At 42.8% G+C, this 22,335-nt stretch overlaps 1 protein-coding gene across 4 annotated transcripts; it reads right to left on the bottom strand.

Annotated features, from left to right (window-relative positions):
* Positions 1-928: 928 nt before the first annotated feature.
* Positions 929-17,606, bottom strand: C8H3orf33 (chromosome 8 C3orf33 homolog). Of its 4 annotated transcripts, XM_050966165.1 has the most exons (6): positions 17,467-17,606; positions 13,475-13,517; positions 13,279-13,338; positions 4,922-5,075; positions 2,786-2,946; positions 929-2,182 (listed from the first exon to the last, which is right to left on the bottom strand). In XM_050966165.1, exons 3-6 carry the CDS (start codon positions 13,321-13,323, stop codon positions 1,916-1,918), a joined length of 627 nt encoding a protein of 208 aa, XP_050822122.1. In that variant the 5' UTR covers positions 13,324-13,338; positions 13,475-13,517; positions 17,467-17,606; the 3' UTR covers positions 929-1,915. The 4 variants fall into 4 exon arrangements, with proteins under 4 accessions (XP_050822122.1, XP_050822118.1, XP_050822119.1 ...); XM_050966161.1 differs by lacking the exon at positions 13,475-13,517; XM_050966162.1 differs by lacking the exons at positions 13,475-13,517; positions 17,467-17,606 and adding an exon at positions 17,094-17,322.
* Between the last annotated feature and the right edge of the window lie 4,729 nt (positions 17,607-22,335).

A 22,335-nucleotide genomic window follows, 5' to 3' on the forward strand; every position in this document is an offset into this window, starting at 1 on the left:
CATCTGTCTTTTCCCCTATCCTTGATCATGCAGGTACTGCACCCTAAATGCAGTACCTGCTCATCATATGCAGTGCTGCTAAGGCAGCAGTGAGGAACTGGAGGATGCTCAGTATAGATAGGATATTAATGGGCACACAAGGAAAATAGTTTTTTCCTACCTCCCTATCAGCTCCACAACTCGCTGATGCAGAGCTGTTTGTTTCTACTCTTTTAGCTTCTGAATAGACAGGCCTCCCACAGAGACAAGATCTGCACTCTTTCAAGATCTGCACAGTCTGGAACACTATAGCTATTTTTTTCTGAATGGAGCCTTTCTATAGATCAGTCCTGAATGACAATGAAAAAAAAAATCATAAACATAAACAAATATAGGAGTTTGCTTTTGTGGTCTCTTATCAGCAGAACTCCTGAATGGAAATACAGCCTTCTGTGCCATCAGGGCTATGTTATTCTTTATAAGATCTATAATTAAACACAAATAAAAGTAGTCATTTGTTACAATGCTGGTCATTTAGACAGAACCCAAATCACCAAAAAAGGAAAATCAACCTTCTGCTGGTGGCATGACTCAGATAATGAAAATGAACATGCATCGGTCTCTACTCCTTCGGATTGTTATTGAACTGAACCCGTCATCAGTATGGACGCATGATTCATTTTTTTAATCGCTCAACAGACCTAATTATTTTATATTCTAGAAAGGGTTATCAGCCTGCCCTACTCTTAAAAGGAATACACCTTTTCATAAAGCCAGAATATCAGATCTGTTCTGGTGGCAAACTGCTATTATCAAGATCATAAAAGTTCAACACACACACAAGTATACTGCTCTCATAATAGGTTTTTTGGCTATTTAATCCTTCAAAAGTATACGTGTCCTCAGTTTTAAAAAATTGCAGCTAAGCATAAGAACAGAGGAGAATAAAAAATTTAATGTGCCATGTTTAATTGTTAAGGTTGCACAGAGTTTCGTGCTCTTGACTACAAAACCTGTATAATTCACTTGATTTAACCTAGCTATAGAAACAAACAATGAATATTCAAAAGGTCACTTCCACCAGATTATAAACTTTAAATTCTGCAACTCTTTACAAAATGTATAAACTAATATATTTATACTACAAGCAAATAAGTAGTTTATTGATGTACTAATTTATGCTCACCTACTGTGTTTCTAAATTTAAATTCTCGTGGTTAGGAACTTCTGTATACACTTCTTTTTAAGATCAGCTGTGTTAAGTCATCTTTTCTATTAATTACATAGTAGAACTAGCTATTCAACATGTTAAACTTTTAAAACACAGAAATAGTAAACAGTACATATGTGTTCCCTTATATTGGACTCAAACAAAAATACTTATGTACAACAAAGGTCCAGGAAAGCGGAAATATTGGAAAGTTATTTTCTTTAAGTGATATCTAATAATTAATATTCAGTTTTCAAGCAGTCCTCCTGCATATTATATTCCACTGCAATGTAAGTAAAGTGTCATACTGTATATTAATATTTTAGATCTTCAAAAATAGGATCTTCAATAATTTCCACTGAGGTAAATGGGGTCATCTGGGTGTTAGGTATTCTTGAAAATCTGGCCACTTATTTAAGAGCCTAAATTAAGGATTTAGAAGCATAACTTTAGGCTCCTACATTTCAATAATATTGGCCTTAACACACTTTAGCAGGCATCATCATGCTGAAGTTTATTCTTATACAAGAATTATACTATATTTAAACATCTCTTTAAATAACATTACTAGGACTATTTTCTATATTTTTCCTTGAGGCAGGAGCCTCAAAAATCAAGGCTTAGGCTTTCCTTCATAAGCTCATCGCTAATAAAAAGCACACACCAAAGAGACACTCATCCATGTCCAAATAGCATTTTTCCAGCTAAGTCCTTCCCATTTCACTTTTAAATATATATTCGTAGCCAGTTTACAAATTGTTTTAACTTCTGTACAAATTTATTATTACTTATATGATCTCTAAGTTTTTCAAAGTAACTTTCTTCTTTCCATATTCCCTTATTTTTCTTCAAGGCTTTTAGTTCTGCTTGAAGTAGTCTTTTGTGAAGCTTCCAGTATAATGGAGAGTCATGATGTAGTCCTTCAATACGTGTTGTTTTGCCAAGCCCTTGTCTCAAAATCTCTTCATTCAGACACACACTGAAAAATCTACCCTACAAAAAGATAAAATGAAGGCAGCATTTCACTTTATGTATTCGCTTGGCTATTTACAAAGGATATTAACGCTATTAGTACATTTTCAATTAATCTGTTGTGTGAATTGTCTGAATGTTATGAGTTAGGAATGACCTCTTTTTGGCTAATTCTATATCCTTTTGGTGTTGGGAACTCCAGAAATAGTTAAAAGTTGTACAGCATTCAACTCGCTTTTAACATTTATTAATTAAACATGAAATATGCAGACATCTGTGGAACAACATTTAATACACCAGATACTTGATCAATCAAAATTCCTAAGACATTGTAGAGCACTAGACTACAGAGCTAGCTTGCACTGTATTTTCAGATGCCACAAACCATGACTGCATAGAGAATTGCTAATTAGCCACTCAAAAGCTATACTAATATTTTAAGTGAGTTTGCAAAAATAAATATTTATTTTATCTCCAATCTGCATATATAAAATGTCTGCATAAATGTTTAATATAATACCATTATATCTTACATATTAAGCAAGTAATAGCAATAATCACTGCAAATCTTAGGATATAAATAAAAGTTAAAGAATTGTCAGTCCTTCTTGTTACTGTGTTTACCTTATTTACTAAAATGAGGCAATCAAGCACCAAATCCTCCCTTCCAAGAAGCTGGAACCACATCATTTGTGCAGGTTTTAACTCTTCCTGTAACCAGACCATAGCATTCGGTGTCAGCTCCACTCCAGCAAGTCTGACCAGCAAAACACCATTTGATTGCCCTGAATATATTATATATATAAAAAACATTTTTCATACACCACATGATCAAAAGAGATCCAATACTACACGATGGGCCAGATCCTCAGTGTCTGCAAAAAAGTATTGCTCCACTGACCTACATGGAATATTTATTTAAGTCACTGGAACAACAATGATTTACAATAGCAGGGGATCTGGTCTCATACGTTCAGACATGACATTTATCTCCTGTTTCAGAATAATACGGTTTTGACCTACAGGTCTCCGAAAACTTAAAAACTGTCAGAAAATATTTTCCTAGAAAATTTATGTACACATTAAGAAAAGAGATTCCAAGACATCAAACTGTAATGCTTAATGTCAGATTTTTATTCTTAGAGAATCACACTGCTTAAAAAAGCCCGATTTTTCTTTCTCCCCAGTATGTCAGGAGTAACTCCATTAAAGTACATTGAATTACAACAGTATGAAACATGTGTGCAATTAAAATCAAGCCCAAGAATTTATTCTGCTGATATTTAACCTATCAAGGATGTACTCAGAAGACTGAAATCCAGACCTCTTACAGTGCCTTTAAAGTCAATGACACATTTGGTTACAGCATGATTTATTCAACAAAGATAATTCTATTTAAACTACATGTAAAAATAATTGCCCAGCAGAGGGATGCATCATCAAAAGTTTAGTGTTCCCACTTGATATTCTGGTTTGCTCATTTTTTAATAAATATGTTCCCTATGTATGAAAGACTTTTAAAAAAAATATTAACATTTTCTGACAGTATTTGTAGTAAAAACACACTCAACTATGATCCAGTGGAGTTATACAACCTCACAGAAGTCAATGGAGTTATGAATATGGGAACTGCCTAACTGGGTCAGACCAGTGGTCCAACTAGATTAGCGTCCTGTCTTCAATGGCAGCTGCTAGCATCTACTTCTGGAAGGTGCAAGAAACCCTGACATGGACAACTACAGAACAACCTCCCCATACGGAAGTTTCTTCTATGCCCCTTCAGTTAAAAATAGGCCTGTGCCTTGAAGCATGAGAGTTTATAGCCCTTCTAATTTTCTTTTAATTATAATGAAATTTTGGATGTTCTCATTATCTGTACTAGCTAGGATATTCTAGGAAATCTACAGGACTTAGGTGCTCAAACCGCAATGAATGTCTATATCAAATCCCACTGACCAGTTATACTGGTAAACCCTCCTACTGCAGCAGTAGGTGCAACTTATACTGGCAATAGAGTGCTTTTGCCAGTACAGCTTATACTAGTTCCCTGAACAAAATACGTTATAATGGCCAAAGCACTTTTTTGCCAATATAATTGAACCTAAACTGGGATTTTTGTCAGTATAAAAGTGTCCAAAAAAAATCACACCCTTAAACATTACTATGCCTACAAAAGATTCTAAAGTTGATGAGGGCTGTCTCTCATGCCTCAGTTCCCCAGCCATCAAGTGAGAAAACTATAATTCTCTGCCTCATGGGTGTGTTGTGAAGATAAATAGATCAAAGATTGTGAGGCACTCAGATACTATGGTAACAGGAACCACATGAATACATAAGATGTCTAGACAGATGCATATTCAAATCACTGTGTTAATAAATCCTTACAATACACTTTTAAAGTATGTGGATAAATATTACCTCATTTTACTGGTGGGGAAACTTCAGCAGAAGTGAAATAACATGGCCTCAGCCACACACAGAGTCAGTGCCAGAGCCAGAATTAGAACTCAGGCCCCTCCTCACTCCCAACCCTTCCTCTACCATTGCTTATACAGTAACTGTTGTGTGTGTGAACAGAACTTCAATTTCTATGGCTGTCTCTCCAGCTGCTTTCTAAGGGCACTAAATTCACTAAAAAATTTTTAAAGGAACAATTCAGATGTTGCAGATTTTTGCTCATTTAGTGGACATTGATTGTATCAACTGGAGGACATTTAATTTTGTCATTACTAGTCTCATTCTTCCTGCACTTTTACTTACATTTTCTCTGTAATGATGACAGGAAAGGAAGGCTAATGGGAACATGTTCAACTTCTAATCCTTTCTCAGTTATGTGACATAACTTTCCTCGTAGTTTCACATTCTTTTCTATAAATTCTACTGGTATATCCAAAGCACTCGTAAATTTTGTTGTCTGTTGATACAGGAGGAAAAGTAAGACGAAGTCTTAGGAAAAATAAAAACAGCTGTTACACATTATTTGAAAAAATGCAATCACACTGAAGCACGATTTTGTCAAGATGAATCTTGCAAATTACAAACTCCACTACATTATACTAATTAACTTTATTATTATTATTAATTTGTTGCAGCTATTGCTAGACATTTTCCACACAATTAAAAAGAATGGTCCCCACTCCAAGGAGCTCACAATCCAGGACAGACAAGTAGACAGAGGTTAGGGGAAAGACAATAACAATATCCATTTTATATACAATTTATACACAAGTCAATCGGATTCACTATATACAGAATGGAAGATGTGTGTCTTTAAGAGAAGCTTAAAAATCAACAAAGGTAGGAGTCTTGCAGATGAGCTCAGAGAGGTTATCCCATGCATGAGGCAGGGGTGCAAGCAAGGCGCACATAAGTGATTTTGTCAGATTCTCACAGAAGGGTCAACAATTTTAGAAACACTGGTGGCAGGAGAGGCTTGACAAGGCAGTATATGTGAGGAGGGGAAGAGTTATGTAGAGCTTTGAACACAGAGACAGACGTTTAAATTTGATTTGATATCAGATGGGAAATCAATTACAAGATTAAAAAAGGGGAGGTTACATGATCAATCTGATGGGCAATGAGTTTAGCAACAGCATTTTGTATGGATTGAAGGAGAACAATGTGTGTGTTTGGGAGGCAAGAGGGGAGGATACTGCAGTAACCAAAGTGGGATATAATTGGAGCATAAACTAGAGATTTGGTGTGGAGGCTGACAGATAATGAAGACACTTCACTATTAATGTTTAATTTTAAAGCCCCTATTGTTTAAGATCATATGCAGGATATATTTGGATTAATCTATTCATATAGTTATTAAGTGATTGATGCTGCTCTCACTGAATGACACATCAGGCTCTAAAAGAGTCAACTGAACATCCCATTGTCCCATTTTTATTCTATTTACTAAACCTTCACTCTGTTGTCTGCAAGGTCCCATATTTCTCAACTCCTAGTTAAGGGGCCTTGCAGGCAGAGAGTTTGAAGGTTTTGTAAATAAATAAAATAAAATGGGGTTGAGAAGTTGCTCAGAGTCAAATCTAATTTGCATTCCAAGGTCCAACAGCCATTTAAGTGTATTTACAAAGACTTAAATTTTTTTTAAATACCGTGATACGCAAACACCCAGGTTCAAGAAAAAAAGCAATGATTGCAGTATATACTATTCAATACTGTTTCACATTAACAACATTACATATAAAATCTTATTGATTTCTAGGACATGTAAAGATCACTTAGGAATACTGCTCCACTAATAACCAAGCAAGAACTCAAAGAACATTAGGCATAGTCAGACTCCAAAGTATGAGGTAAAATTTGCTTTGTGATGCACTATAATTTCAGTCCCTGTATAAAACAACTGTATAATTATTTTTTTCTAACACGAGAAATATATGAAATAAAGAGATTTTATTTCTATATTGACAAGGAATTTCCCTCTTCTCATCCCTAATTGCCTTTTGGAATTAAAAAGTGTTCTTGTGAGCTGTTCAAGCACCACAGACATTGCAAACTGTAAGATTTATATTGCCAATGTGGTGCAAAGCAGTCTTATGAATGCCAGGAGCTGGCCTGAAGTGTCAGTCATAAGAGTGAGGGAAGATTTTAGGATGAGTATAAAGAGAAGGAAGGATATCACAGCTCAGGAAGTAGAACAACATGTAGAGAGTAACTGCCTGCTATGAAGAGTTACGGGAAAGGAACAGAGATAACAAATATCAGTGTTATAGGCCTGGTCTACACTGGGGGTGAGAGAGGGTGTCGATCTAAGATACGCAACTTCAGCTACGAGAATAGCGTAGCCTAAGTCGACTTATCTTAGATTGACTTAGAATCACTTACTTTGGGTCCTCATGGCGCAAGATCAACAGCCGCCACTTCCCAGTCTACTTTGCTTCCGCCTCTCACCGAGTTGGGGTTCAGCAGTCGACAGGAGAGTGATCGGGGATCGATTCAGCGCGTCTACACTACATGCGATAAATTGATCCCCGATAGATCAATCGCTACCCGCCGATCTGGCGGGTAGTGTAGACATACCCCAAGTCACATGAGTTCTGCTGTTGACTCAACTGGGATTACAAACACTAGTAAAGTGAAAAAGGTCCCAAGACTGGAAGGGTGGAAAGGACAGACGGATGAGTAGGCATCTATCTAGAAAACTATAGGAAGACACAGGAACTAAAAGGAGCAGGTCTATGGAAATTAAAACAAAAAAAAAAAAACGAGGGCAAAATGGAACTGGAGAGAAACAGGACGTGAATGAAGATAACAGGGATAGCGGGGCATTCACTCAGGCCAGGGCTTTATAAAGCTGCGCACAAGCGACCAGGGAGCTTAGCGAACAGGAGCTGCTAACAGGGAGTTTTGCAAGGGAGTTCTCCAGGTGAAGGAGGAGCACAGACAGCATCTGTGGGGTAAGTGACTGTCTGCAGTGTTTGGGTTTGTGTGTGTGTTTGGGGGTTACTTGCTGTGTGCTGAGCTTGTGTTTGTCAGTCTGTTTGGTTTGTTTGTTTGAAGGACCGTGTGCTGTAGCTGGCAGTTGGAGGTGGAGCTACTAGGAAGGTTTGAAAGCTAGAAGCCTCTGGTAATTGGCTGAGCCTTAACCAGTGGGCGGGGCATTCACTCAGGCCAGGGCTTTATAAAGCTGCGCACAAGCGACCAGGGAGCTTAGCAAACAGGAGCTGCTAACAGGGAGTTTTGCAAGGGAGTTTGGAAGGGGAGTAGGAAGGGAGGGGGGGTCCCTTGTTGGTCTGATCTGTGACCCATTGGTCCCCTGAACCCATAACCCGAGCCACATCGAAAACCTTTCTGTTTACAGCAGAGAGGAGCGTACAGGGAGCTGTAGACGGGAATTTGAGACAGTTTGACAGAGGGAGGCCTACAATGGTGAGGAGGACCCGCAACACCTGTGCCAGCACTGCTTCTGTCTCCTCCACCTGCGCCTGTAGCCAGACAGAGCACCAAAGCATGGATGCTTTTACCCAGATTCTGGTGTGGGCTTGCAAAGACTGTAATTTGCAATTTCCACTTACTGATATCCAGGCTGGGGGTGGCATCCAATGTGAAAGGTGCCTACTGGTGGAATCTCTCAGGCAGCAGGTGGGAGAGCTACAGGAGGAGGTGGCCAGGCTGAGGAACATCCATGTCCATGAGCAATTCCTGGACAGTATCCATGTGGAGACAGCTGACGGTCCTGTCCCAGTTGACAGGACTACCGACACTCCAGTGGAGGAGGAGATGCCTCAAGGTGTATCTGACACACCAGTGGAGGAGGAGGCTCAGGGTGGACACAGCCAGCTGGTTACTTCTAGCAGCGGGCAGTGCTCCACTGCTGCTGCAAACCCTCCTGTTGTGGTAAAAGATAACCATTATGCTCTTCTTGATACAGGAGAGAAGAAATCACCCCCAGCAGTTAAGGGGGTGAAGCCTCGTACCCCTAAGGCTGGGAGGTCTGCTGCCACCACTGATAAGAAACGTAGGGTAGTGGTGGTTGGAGACTCTCTGCTGAGGGGGACGGAGACACCCATCTGTCGCCCTGACCGTTCATCCCGGGAGGTATGCTGCCTGCCAGGGGCCCGTATCCGAGATGTTACAGAGGCTTTGTCAAGGATTATCCGGCCTTCTGACTACTATCCCATGCTACTCATCCATGTGGGCACAAATGATACTGCAAGGTGTGACGCTGAGCAGATCAAGAGTGACTACAGGGCTCTGGGAGTACGGGTTAAGGAGTTTGGAGCGCAGGTGGTATTCTCTTCGATTCTTCCTGTTGAAGGTAGGGGTCCGAGCAGAGACAGATGCATCGTGGAGGTGAATGCCTGGCTGCGAAGATGGTGTCGCCAGGAGGGCTTTGGCTTCCTCGACCACGGGATGCTATTTGAGGAAGGACTGCTAGGAACAGATGGCGTTCACCTTTCGAAGAGGGGAAAGGCCTTATTTGCGCACAGACTGGCTAACCTAGTAAGGAGGGCTTTAAACTAGGTTCGACGGGGACAGGTGAGCAAAGCCCACAGGTAAGTGGGGAACAAGACCTGGGAGATGGGTTGGAAACAGGAGGGAGCACAGGCTATAATGGCAGAGAGGAAGGAGGGTCAGGGCAAAGCTGGGAGGCAAGATCAAACCAGTATCTTAGATGCCTTTATACAAATGCAAGAAGTATGGGTAATAAGCAGGAAGAACTGGAAGTGCTAATAAATACAACTATGACATTATTGGCATTACTGAAACTTGGTGGGATAATACACACGACTGGAATGTTGGTGTGGATGGGTATAGTTTGCTCAGGAAGGATAGACAGGGGAAAAAGGGAGGAGGTGTTGCCTTATATATTAAAAATGTACACACTTGGACTGAGGTGGAGATGGACATAGGAGACGGAAGGGTGGAGAGTCTCTGGGTTAGGCTAAAAGGGGTAAAAAACACAGGTGATGTCGTGCTGGGAGTCTACTACAGGCCACCTAATCAGGCGGAAGAGGTGGATGAGGCTTTTTTCAAACAACTAACAAAATCATCCAAAGCCCAAGATTTGGTGGTGATGGGGGACTTCAACTATCCAGATATATGTTGAGAAAATAACACTGCGGGGCACAGACTATCCAATAAGTTCCTGGACTGCATTGCGGACAACTTTTTATTTCAGAAAGTTGAAAAAGCTACTAGGGGGGAAGCTGTTCTAGACTTGATTTTAACCAATAGGGAGGAACTTGCTGAGAATTTGAAAGTAGAAGGAAGCTTGGCTGAAAGTGATCATGAAATCATAGAATTTGCAATTCCAACGAAGGATAGAAGGGAGTACAGCAGAATAGAGACAATGGATTTCAGGAAGGCGGATTTTGATAAGCTCAGAGAGCTGATAGGCAAGGTCCCATGGGAATTAAGACTGAGGGGAAAAACAACTGAGGAAAGTTGGCAGTTTTTCAAAGGGACGCTATTAAGGGCCCAAAAGCAAGTTATTCCGATGGTTAGGAAAGATAGAAGATATGGCAAAAGACCACCGTGGCTTACCCTTGAGATCTTGCGTGACCTACAAAATAAAAAGGCGTCATATAAAAAATGGAAACTAGGTCAGATCACGAAGGATGAATATAGGCAAATAACACAGGAATGCAGAGGCAAGATTAGAAAAGCAAAGGCACAAAATGAACTCAAACTAGCTATGGGAATAAAGGGAAACAAGAAGACTTTTTATCAATACATTCGAAGCAAGAGGAAGACTAAGGACAGGGTAGGCCCACTGCTCAATGAGGAGGGGGTAACAGTAACGGGAGACTTGGAAATGGCAGAGATGCTTAATGACTTCTTTGTGTCGGTCTTCACTGAGAAGTCTGAAGGAATGTCTAGTATAGTGAATGCTTATGGGAAGAGGGTAGGTTTAGAAGAGAAAATAAGAAAAGAGCAAGTAAAAAATCACTTAGAAAAGTTAGATGCCTGCAAGTCACCAGGGCCTGATGAAATGCATCGTAGAATACTCAAGGAGTTAATGGAAGAGGTATCTGAGCCTCTAGCTATTATCTTTGGGAAATCATGGGAGACAGGGGAGATTCCAGAAGACTGGAAGGGGGCAAATATAGTGCCCATCTATAAAAAGGGAAATAAAAACAACCCAGGAAACTACAGACCAGTTAGTTTAACTTCTGTGCCAGGGAAGATAATGGAGCAGGTAATCAAAGAAATCATCTGCAAACACTTGGAAGGTGGTAAGGTGATAGGGAATAGCCAGCATGGATTTGTAAAGAACAAATCGTGTCAAACTAATCTGATAGCGTTCTTTGATAGGATAACGAGCCTTGTGGATAAGGGAGAAGCGGTGGATGTGATATACCTAGACTTTAGTAAGGCATTTGATACGGTCTCGCATGATATTCTTATAGATAAGCTAGGAAAGTACAATTTAGATGGGGCTACTATAAGGTGGGTGCATAACTGGCTGGATAACCGTACTCAGAGAGTAGTTGTTAATGGCTCCCAATCCTGCTGGAAAGGTATAACAAGTGGGGTTCCGCAGGGGTCTTTTTTGGGACCGGTTCTGTTCAATATCTTCATCAACGATTTAGATGTTGGCATAGAAAGTACGCTTATTAAGTTTGCGGATGATACCAAACTGGGAGGGATTGCAACTGCTTTGGAGGACAGGGTCAAAATTCAAAATGATCTGGACAAGTTGGAGAAATGGTCTGAGGTAAACAGGATGAAGTTCAATAAAGATAAATGCAAAGTGCTCCACTTAGGAAGGAACAATCAGTTTCACACATATAGAATGGGAAGAGACTGTCTAGGAAGGAGTATGGCAGAAAGAGATCTAGGGGTCATAGTGGACCACAAGCTTAATATGAGTCAACAGTGTGATACTGTTGCAAAAAAAGCAAACATGATTCTGGGATGCATTAACAGGTGTGTTGTAAACAAGACACGAGAAGTCATTCTTCCGCTCTACTCTGTGCTGGTTAGGCCTCAGCTGGAGTATTGTGTCCAGTTCTGGACACCGCATTTCAAGAAAGATGTGGAGAAATTGGAGAGGGTCCAGAGAAGAGCAACAAGAATGATTAAAGGTCTTGAGAACATGACCTATGAAGGAAGGCTGAAGGAATTGGGTTTATTTAGTTTGGAAAAGAGAAGACTGAGAGGGGACATGATAGCAGTTTTCAGGTATCTAAAAGGGTGTCATCAGGAGGAGGGAGAAAACTTGTTCATCTTAGCCTCCAATGATAGAACAAGAAGCAATGGGCTTAAACTGCAGCAAGGGAGATTTAGGTTGGACATTAGGAAAAAGTTCCTAACTGTCAGAGTAGTTAAACACTGGAATAGATTGCCTAGGGAAGTTGTGGAATCTCCATCTCTGGAGATATTTAAGAGTAGGTTAGATAAATGTCTATCAGGGATGGTCTAGACAGTATTTGGTCCTGCCATGAGGGCAGGGGACTGGACTCGATGACCTCTCGAGGTCCCTTCCAGTCCTAGAGTCTATGAGTCTATGAGGGATGATATAGTCCAGTCTCCAGGGGAAAAGTTGCCTGAACACAACATTTGAATCATCAAATGTTTAGAAAATAAAGATTTAGAAAGTGCAAAAGAGAGAAATGAAACAATCAAGGCAGAATGTGATCACAGTATGAATAAGAAATTCAGCAGACTGAGTCAAAGGAGGAATTCTAGCAATATTCTGGAAGTGGTGAAAGAGGTTTAAAGACAAGGGAGACATAGGAGGTAAGAGGGAGTCTGAAGTCAAAGTTGACATGATTTTTGGCCTTGGAAGTAAAGTTTAGTTTGAAAGTAAAGAACAGTCAAGAGATGTGTGTGTAATTATGTTGCCAAAAACACAGCTTATTATTGCTATATCTAATTGAAGATTTTTGGAAGATGAAGTACAATAAAATACATGTGAAAGCTTAAGTTACTCTTCTGTCAATCAGAGATTGCACAGTTTGATTGTGAACTACTTCTAAAACCTCACTACAGTCGCAGCAATATTAAACCAGTGGAAGAGAAAATTGACAGACTGCCTGTAATATTCCAATCCACCAAATCAGGCACTTCAAGATTTCTTTTCAAATATGAATAAAATATCATTAAAAATAGGGATTATTTTTCAGTTGCTTTCAAACCCTAATGTAATGTTTTCACAAACTGTCATTTATATAAACACTTGAAATGAGAACAGTATAAATATACTGTGCAAGTTATTAGGGAGTAGCTCTTCTCTGCCCAGAACAGATTGCCTGTGGAGCCCACAAAGAAGGCTGTTGGCAACATTGTGGCCCACTGATGCCCGAGCTGCTGATCCAGTTCTGAGAATCAACTGAGAATACTTTCAAGCAGATTTGAATTGCTCCAGCTGCAACGACTGTAAAGGAACTTATCTGAAGGATCAATAGAATTCAGGAGCACTTTGGCCACACCCTTCTCATAGCCCCTTCTCTACATGCCAGCCCTGTGTCACCTAGATTCTCTTATACCAAGGCAACACCACCCAACTGATCTGTTACCCTAGCTGTCTGCCTGCTTTGTTATGCCAGAGTGACACAAAGAAGGTGGAAAAGTGACACAATCTGACCCCATATATCTTCAGTTAAAAGTGACAATGGGTATAAAGACTGCTCAGTAACAAATTATTCCCAACTTACCAATTTAATACTCTTTGCAAAGAAAATGACTCCAGCTATTGCCATTCCAGTGCTAATGTTCTGCAAAAAAACAGATTTAAATCCTTAATTTTTCCACCTCTCATTATTTTCATCTGATTAAAAACATTAAAGAAAAAATAAAATAAAACCAACGAGGTAACAGGCAATCAAGAAGTTCTAATATGAATTGACTCACTGGGGAATTTTGGGCAAGTTTTCTGTTTTGTATTTCAGTGAATCTAGAGTACAAATGATTTAATAAATAATACATAATAATAAAATTGATCTCGCTCACAACTAAATATGTCTGAGAGAAGTTTTCCAGATCACACAAATTACTAAGACGTTAATTATGCAAGTTGCTCACGATAGTAGATGAATTTAAGAAAACACACATTACAGAAAAATGCAAGAAATTTTCAAGTCTCAGCAAGGGTGCTACATTTAGTACTGTACTTAAAAATACCTTCCATAACATGACATCTAGATCCAGCTAATTTGATCCAACAAGGCACATTGCATTTTATTGGGAAATCCCACTATTTGTATTACTTTTAGCTCCATTCTCCCTCCTCCCCCGAAAAAAGCAAGCAAAATGGCCCATTCAAATTACAATTGCTGTTTAATAATAAATATCATTAATGTAACATAATAATAAATGATTAAGAATGTATACTAATTATCTCAAAAATGGAATCTTCAGGATACAGACTGTAAAATTCTTTACAAGTGACTTCTCCAGAGTTAGAGATATTTTGTTCTAAAGCATCACTATCCCAAATGCTGCCCTTGCTTACAACATGGCAAGTAAATGTTTCACAGTTGTAACCAAGGACTGAATTTAGCCCTGTTTCATGCAATACCTTCTCAAAAAAAAGGTGAGATGAAAAGAAATTCAAACTATGAATTCTCATAGGAATTGCACCTATTTTGTACAGCTGTTTTAGTACTATTTGGCTTCACCCCTCATTGCAAAGTCCCCTCCACGAGGTGTTAGTATTTAAGTGCTGAATCCCACAATAACATTCCTTTAGATAGATGTAATTACTTATATTGCTAGAGTACCTCCGCCTGCTTTTTACAAGGATAAATGTGTTGATTTTACAAAGTAAAGCATATGACAATTTCTAACTGTCCTCTAAATAATAGGCCTTTGTATTAAATACATTGCTGTACCACTGAAGACCATTACTAAAAAATAGCATTTGTAATTGTCATAAACAGATAGCTAAGGGTTAATGTCTCTTTCACCTGAAAAAAAAGTAACCCAAAGCACCTGACCAGAGGACCAATCAGGAAACCGGATTTTTTCAACTCTGGGTGGAGGAAAGTTTGTGTCTGAGTTCTTTGTCTTCTGCCTGTATGCTCTCTCGGCTATGAGAAGTGATTTCTATTTCCTGCTTTCTAATCTTCTTTTTCCATGTTGTGAGTACAAAGATCAGACAGTAATTTCTATATTTTCTTTTGTATTTACATAGGTATAGTTGCTGAAGTGCTTTAAATTGTATTCTTTTTACATAAGGCTGTTTATTCAATATTCTTTTAAGCAATTGACCCTGTATTTGTCACCTTAATACAGAGAAACCATTTGTATGTATTGTTCTTTCTTTTTTATATAAAGCTTTCTTTTAAGACCTGTTGAAGTTTTTCTTTAGTAAGAAACTCCAGGGAATTGGGTCTGCAGCTCACCAGGGAATTGGTGGGAGGAAGAAGTCAGAGGAAAATCTGGGTGTGTTAAATTTACTAGTCTGACTTTGCATTCCCTTTGGGTGAAGAGGGAAGTAATTCTGTTGTCCAGGACTAGGAACGGGGAGGGTGGAGTCCCTCTGCTTAGATTCACGGAGGTTGCTTCTGTGTAGCTCTCCAGGAGCACCAGGAGGGGGGAAGGGAAAAAGGACTATTTCCCTTTGTTGTGAGACTCAAGGGATTTGGGTCCTGGGGTCCCCAGGAAAGGTTTTCGGGGGGACCAGAGTGCCCCAAAACACTCTAATTTTTTGCGTGGTGGCAGCAGTACCAGGTCCAAGCTGGTAACTAAGCTTGGAGGTTTTCATGCTAACCCCCATATTTTGGACGCTAAGGTCCAAATCTGGGACCAGGTTATGACAGTAATACAAATCTAATAAATCTCTTCTTGGCACCCAGAAGTAGGGATTTACCATTTGGATTTCTAGAGCAAAACTCAGAGGTGCAGAAAGCAGGCAGCCTTCCCGGAGGGCTTGCTTATGTCAGGGCTAGCTTTGGCCCTCAGTTTAGGCCCTCCTAGAAATGCTCACGATTCCAGATGTTGTGTATTATTATTAAAACGTTGTTAAAGTCTCAATAGTTTTAGAAAGGATTGCTCAAGAACAGCCCAATACCTTCCCTGTGGGGTTTCCTATTATGCTGCAGTTTATTTTCCTTAGCTCTATTTTAATCTTGCTTTATTTAAGGGATGTAAATACCAATTAAAAAGTTAAACAGTCAAACAATTAACAAATTCGTTTAAATGGTTAACTGATTAAGCAGCTGGGGCCAATCCAGCGAGGCCAGGAGTTAACTGTTATGGTGGAAAAAGAACAGGAGTATTTGTGGCACCTTAGAGACTAACAAATTTATTTGAGCTACAGCCTACTTCTTTGGATGTAGCCCACGAAAGCTTATACTCAAATAAATTTGTTAGTCTCTAAGGTGCCACAAGTACTCCTGTTCTTTTTGGAGATACAAACTACCACGGCTCCTACTCTGAAACCTGTTATGGTGGGTTAACTAGTTGGACTAATGCTTACTAGTTAGCCAGTTCACATTTTACATCCATAGATTATTTGTTATCAGATAATCTTCTGATGATCTGTGAATTGATTCAAAGCCAAAGGAGATAGCTGAGTTAAAACAGGGAAGAATCTTGAGCAATGTTTCAGAGTGGTAGCCGTGTTAGTCTGTATCAGCAAAAACAACGAGGCATCCTTGTGGAACCTTAGAGACTAACAGACTTATTTGGGCATAAGCTTTCATGGGCTAGAACCCACTTCCTCAGATGCATGGAGTGGAAAATCCAGTAGCAGGTGTATATATACCCATCATACATGAAAAGATGGGAGTTCCCTTACTAAGTGGGGGGTCAGTCTAACGAGACAATTCCATTAACAGTAGGATACCAAAGGAGGAAAAATCACTTTTGTAGTGGTAATGAGAGTGGCTCATTTCAAACAGTTGACGAGAAGGTGTGAGTAACAGTACGGGTCATTACGTTCTGTAACAACCCCGCCATGCTCATTTTTTCATGCGCTATGAAAAATACCTGCTACTCCATTCATCTGAGGTGGTGGGTTCTAGCCCACAAACGCTTATGCTCAAATACATGTGTGAGTCTCTAAAGTGCCACAAAGACTCTGCGTTGTTTATACCTAGAGCGCTGACATTTGGGGAGCACCATTTTCTTCAGCAGCGACCGCCAGATCTTCGGCCACCTCAATCGCCCCGGTCGCCGCTAGCATTTAGGTGGAGGGAGCTGGGGTGGGGAAGCGCGGGGAGGGCTACGTGCAGCAAGTAGCGGGGTGGGGTGGCACGCAGGGGAACGCTCCGCCCCACCTCCCCCCCCAGCACGGCAGCCACGGCCTGCTCGGGATGCTCATGCATGGAGGTGGGGGTGTCTCAGGGCGGAGGGTGGGGAGCTGCAGCAAGGGGGGGGGGGGGCCGCCTCAACAGCCTTGCACCGGCCCTGTTTACGCTTGAGCACTGGTGCATCTCCTGACTGCTGCCACGGGAACGCGTGGGCTGTGCGTAGCCTGCAGCTCCAAGCCAACTGGCTCCCACCATTTCAGCAGTGGACACCTCACCTGTGTCCGCTTGGCCCCATCCCCTCTAACTCCAGCGCGCGCGCTCCACCCCTGCACGAGCAGAGGGCGCTAATGAGGCCAGGCGGTGCGTGTAACGTGTCCCCCCCCCGTGCTGAGCGCGGCCCTTCCAGCGGCCTCCTGCCTTTGCGGGGATCGCAGGGGGTGAGCCGGCCGCAGTGCTGAGCTCCCGGCGCTGCGGGACGCCCGGCTGGGTAGGGCCGCGAAGGCGGGTGGTGCCAGGAACGGCGGGGCAGCGCGGGCTCTGAGGGAGCCTCCCTGCCAGGTCCCTTCCACAGGAACCCCCTGGCCCGGCCTGGGACGAACCCCCCTGCTGTACCCAGCCTGCCGCGCACGCCCCCTCCCCGCAGGGTACCCGGATGAGGGTGAGGTGGGAGTCCGCCCACTCGGAGATGCGCGCGAGGTAATTCGCAGGTTCTCCCTGCGGCTCAGCCATGGCCCAGCCCCAGCTTCCCGCTCAGCGGAGCCCCCGGGCCGCGGCCTGTCACGCTGGCTCAGCTCGCCCTGTCCGCAGCGCCACCTGCTGGGGCCGCCTGGTAGCGCTCGGCTACGCAGACAACGAGTACCTGACCTTCCCCCCCAGTGCGGCCTCCCCAGGGGCCGGGCAGCAGGGGAGGGTCACTGCCCTCTTGTGCCTGCCTCGCAAGAGCGTGTCGCCTATGAAACAGCTCCCACACCATGGCTGCAAAGGGACTGGGGCCCTAGCGCTGTCTTTTGTCGGTGTTTGTACAGTGCCGAGCTGCACTATGGGGACTTGTGCCTGGCCTCTGGCACCTATGCAACAGTAATAATAGGCTGCCACCTGGGCAAAGCCCTGGCTCACAAACCACCCTCAGCTCCAACTGAGGCTAAGAGGAGTTGAAGGTGCTACCCCCCCACAAAACCAGTCCCCATCTTCTTCCCTCCCCCCCCCCCGTCACACACACACAATGGGGACAAGATGACCAACCCCCTGCTGCATGTTCATGCAGCCCCAAGGGAGCCACAAGTGGACAGCCCTGGAGTGGCAAGAATTACAGTGCTTACCTAATTCTTAATTCATTTCAGTAATACCTACATGTGCTCTGTAAATTCAGACCTGGTTTTGGTGGGTGCAGCTCCATCACTTCAAGGGATTTACAGAAGGGCAGAATGTGGCCTTACATCATCCAAGAACGTTGCAGAGATTAATTTACACATGTAAGATTTCAGCTCTTCACTTTGCAATGTAATGCTATGCTACCTCAGTGCAGTAAAGCATGCTATTAACCCTCAGCCTAGAAGTGGCTGTATTTGAATGGTGTGATATGTATTCAGGTCTTTTTTAGTTTCATTTAAATTAATAGACCATTTGTCATGGACTTAATGGGACTAGGAGCAGGATCCATCTTAGAAGCTGGAGTATTCTCATAGCCATCAGAAGGAAATACACCATGATAAAGTATTATTACGACATAAGTTAGGGAATTAACAGCACCCGGACTTTTGAATTACAACTGTACTAGCTGCACTTCTCCCCGTTAAGTGCAGTATCTTGCGATGGAGCCTATATTTACTTTGTTTGGATTAGGCAGTTATATGTGAGCAGGAATCATAGGGCCCATACCTTGTGTGTTTTTATTCTATTTGCATTATTTAGTTTGTTTTTGCATGAGATGGTCTGTTATATGCAAAATACAATATAATGTCTACACTACAATCTTAAATTGATCTATGTTAGGTTGACTTACAGTGTCCACAGTAATTACTGCAGTGGCTGATGTCCACACTATCCTCCATCTGTTGGTGATGTATTTCCTCACCAGGAGTGCTTCCACTGACTGAAGAGGGGCAGTGTGGAGGGCTGAGTCGGGACTCTTAGTTCCACACAGCTCCCTGCTGGGAGTCAGCCGCCCCTCAGCACTCCCTGCCAGAAGCAGGGGAACAGCCAGGGGCTTCTCACCTCCCTGCTCCCAAACAGGAGCTGAGGGGGAAGGGGAAGATGGCTGGGGCTTCTTGCCTTCCTGCTCCCAGCTGGAAACATGGAGCTGGGATCCTAGGGGCAGGAGAGCTCCAGCAGGGAGCCAGGCTCTCTTATCAAGCTAGTGGAGATGTGACATTGACAAGACAGCTGACGGAAGGAACTACTGCGTAGCCCTGACTACACTGACATAAGCCCTACACCACCTCTTGCCATAAACTGCCTTATGTCAATCTAACTCTGTACTGCAGACCAAGCCTAATTAATGAACAAAAAGATACGCATAGATACTTCCACAAACCTTCGATGCAGTGTACATGAGAAACACAGTTTAAGACTATAAACTTCTAAGAAATTCACATATACATTAAGTGTACTAGTTTTAGTGGCTGTTATATCACAATGGAAGAAAGGGACTTTAAAATTCAATTAGACAGGCAGACACACACTAGGAGAAATTCCTAAGAGTCTCCATCAACTTCTTGAAAATCAGATTCTTCAGTTAAAAAAATGTTTCAAACTTCATTCTCTTAAAAATGGTGAGAATTCCCTTTTTTCTGTCTTACCTTCTTTTCCTTTATCATTGCAATTTCATATTACAGCTATCCTTTCAGTCAAGTAGTAGTAAATGAGTCCACACAAGGGGTAGCAGTGGCAAGGTTAACTGGAGAGTTCACCATTAAGGAGGGTGACAGTTCAAGGCAGTATAGGTTGAAGGAAGGACCAGGAAACTAGTATGTCATAAGAAAAGGAAATAGAAAATAATAGTTAAAAGTTTTCTGTCCTGCCCCTATAATTGATCAAGTTTGGTTGTCTTTAGAAGCTGTCAAAGATCAGGAAACATCATGACAGGAACTCTGTTGGAGCCACAGGTGGTGCCATAGCTCACACTGAAAGCCTCATTGAATCCATTGAGGCAGTTGTTAGGGAGACCTTCTTTAAATGCAACTCAAGTGTGGATGATCTCTGTTCTTTAGGGCTCTGAGATCTTCCAGCTAGGGGAGAGATGCCCTTGCTGCTAGGGACACCCTGAAGATAGCGGAGGAAGCCTCATAGTCTTTTTTTGGGAGTGACCTCCACCTTTCTATCCACAGGGTCCTTAGGGTAGAACTCCCCTTCCAAGGACACATCCCTCCTTTTTAGGAAACACTATAAAGCCTCAACCTTTGGTTCCTGTCTTTTATAGAGCCTGACATTGCTCTTGCTAATGTGCTTGTCCTTTTCAGGCTTGTTCCATTTGTCCCTGATCACTTCCTCAAAAGGAGGAGTGGAAACTACTGCAGCCTCAAGGGAGGATTTAGAGGGGAGAAATTTACTCTGAGGCAACCTCTCAGGAGCCCATGGGTGTTATTGAATTTGAATCAAACTTCTCAGGGAGAAAAAAAAAATCCCTGTATACTTTCCTGGTCCCGTTCAGATTCAGAGTCCAGCAGCTCACATTCATCAGCAGAGGAGGGAGAAGGAAAAGTCAGAGGACTCCTACCTCCTGGATATACTGTTTCTCCTCTAAAATTTCTTAGGTCTGTTTGTACGCTTTGGAAGTGTAGTAGCTCTGCTGGAGCTTTGGTGAGGTTTATTGGGACTTGCCTTCTTGAGCGCCTAAAGCCTTCTCAAAATATTGCTCTTTGAATTCTTCCCCACTGGGTCCCATTCCAGCTGGGAGGCCTGTGGGGATGCATTGTCAGAGACCTTCAGGTCAAATTCAGAATTAGAGGGGATGATTGTGCGCCTTGCCTCTTTTCCTGGAGCTGGATTAGCTCAGTGGGTGCAGGCTGGAACTCAGCATCTGCTAAGCCTGGGAAGGCTGCCTCACAAATGGAGCACTGTTTGGATTTAACCTGGTGCTTTTTTGGCTGCTTTGTCATGACTGTACAGGGGAAGAGGAGCCGGCAGGGAGATGCTGGAGCCAAATCTCTGGGTGGAGTAAATCACATACGTGGACCCATGGACGAGGAGGAAGCTAAACAGAAAAAATGATCTCTACTGCTCCAAAACAGGGTAAAAATTAAAACAAACAAAACAAACAAACAGAGGCAGGAGCAATCAAACCACCAAATGACTGCTGCCGCAGAAGCGGAGAAACGCAATGTGCAGAAGCAGAAGGGGTGTGGCCAGAGCACAGAGTACCAAAATTTTCATCTGCCTCCCAGAGCAGCAGAATGAAGAGGCGCAGCCCAGATGTCCAGAATTGTGGGAGATACTGGGCTACAGAAAAACTCCAGCATCCTATTGCAAAGTATAAACAGCTACTTTTAAAGTTACCTGCAGAGAAGACTATAGCATGTTTGTCCTTTTTTGGCATCTTTACAATATATAAATGTGGAATCTCCATCATTGGAGATTTAAGAGCAGGTTAGATAAATACTTGTCAGGAATGGTCTAGATCAGGGGCGGGCAAACTTTTTGGCCTGAGGATCGCATTGGGTTTTGTAAATTGTATGGAGGACCGCGCCCCCGGACTCCTACCATCCCCGTGGACTCCTGCCCCATCCAACCCCCCCAGTCCCTGACGGCCCCTCTGGAACCCCTGCCCCATCCACACACCCCCACTCCCTGTTACCTGATTGCCCCCAGACTCCCACCACCCCATCCAACCCCTCTTTTCATTCCTGATGGCCCTTTGGGACCCCTGCCCCCCACCTGCCCATCCAACCACCCTCCTTCCTGACTGCCCCCCTAGGATCCATGCACCCATTCAACCCCATTTCCTGCCCAACCACCATCCCCACCCCCTGACCACCACCCCAAACTACCCTGTTTCCACCCCCCCACATTCTCTGCCCCCTTACTGCACTGTCACCACGCAGCACAGAGCACCAGGTCAGGCTGGGCTCTGCAACTGTGCTCCCCAGGAGTGCACAGCCCTGCCACCCATAGCATTGCACTGGCAGCGAAGCAAGCAGGCTGCAGGCGAGGGGCCAGGGGCTAGCCTCTTGGGCCAGGAGCTTGGGGGCCGGGCAGGACGGTCCCACGGGCCGGATGTGGCCTGTAGGCTGTAGTTTGCCCACTCATGGTCTAGATAATACTTAGTCCTGCCATGAGTGCAGGGGACTGGACTAGATGACCTCTCAAGGTCCCTTCCAGTCCTATGGTTCTATGAAGGAGACCAAACTATTCTCTTCTCCCCTCTCTCTCTCTCTCTCTCTCTCTCTCTCACACACACACACACACACACACCCCCCCAATCCAGGGAGATTCTGTGCAGCACTGGAGAAATAATAATATGAGATCTCAGGAACCAAGGAACTCAGATGTGATAGTTCTAAATATATTATATATCCTATT

The sequence above is a fragment of the Gopherus flavomarginatus genome, chromosome 8 (assembly GCF_025201925.1).
Source record: "Gopherus flavomarginatus isolate rGopFla2 chromosome 8, rGopFla2.mat.asm, whole genome shotgun sequence".
Lineage (NCBI taxonomy): Eukaryota > Metazoa > Chordata > Testudines > Testudinidae > Gopherus > Gopherus flavomarginatus.

Coding starts and splice junctions, on each gene's coding strand:
- C8H3orf33 (XM_050966161.1), bottom strand. CDS start 17,547: ATGGCTGAGCCGCAGGGAGAACCTGCGAATTACCTCGCGCGCATCTCC. Junction 2,947..4,921: donor GTCATCATTACAGAGAAAAT/GTAAGTAAAAGT, acceptor TAATATATTCAG/GGCAATCAAATGGTGTTTTG. Junction 2,183..2,785: donor GCCTCATTTTAGTAAATAAG/GTAAACACAGTA, acceptor ATCTTTTTGTAG/GGTAGATTTTTCAGTGTGTG.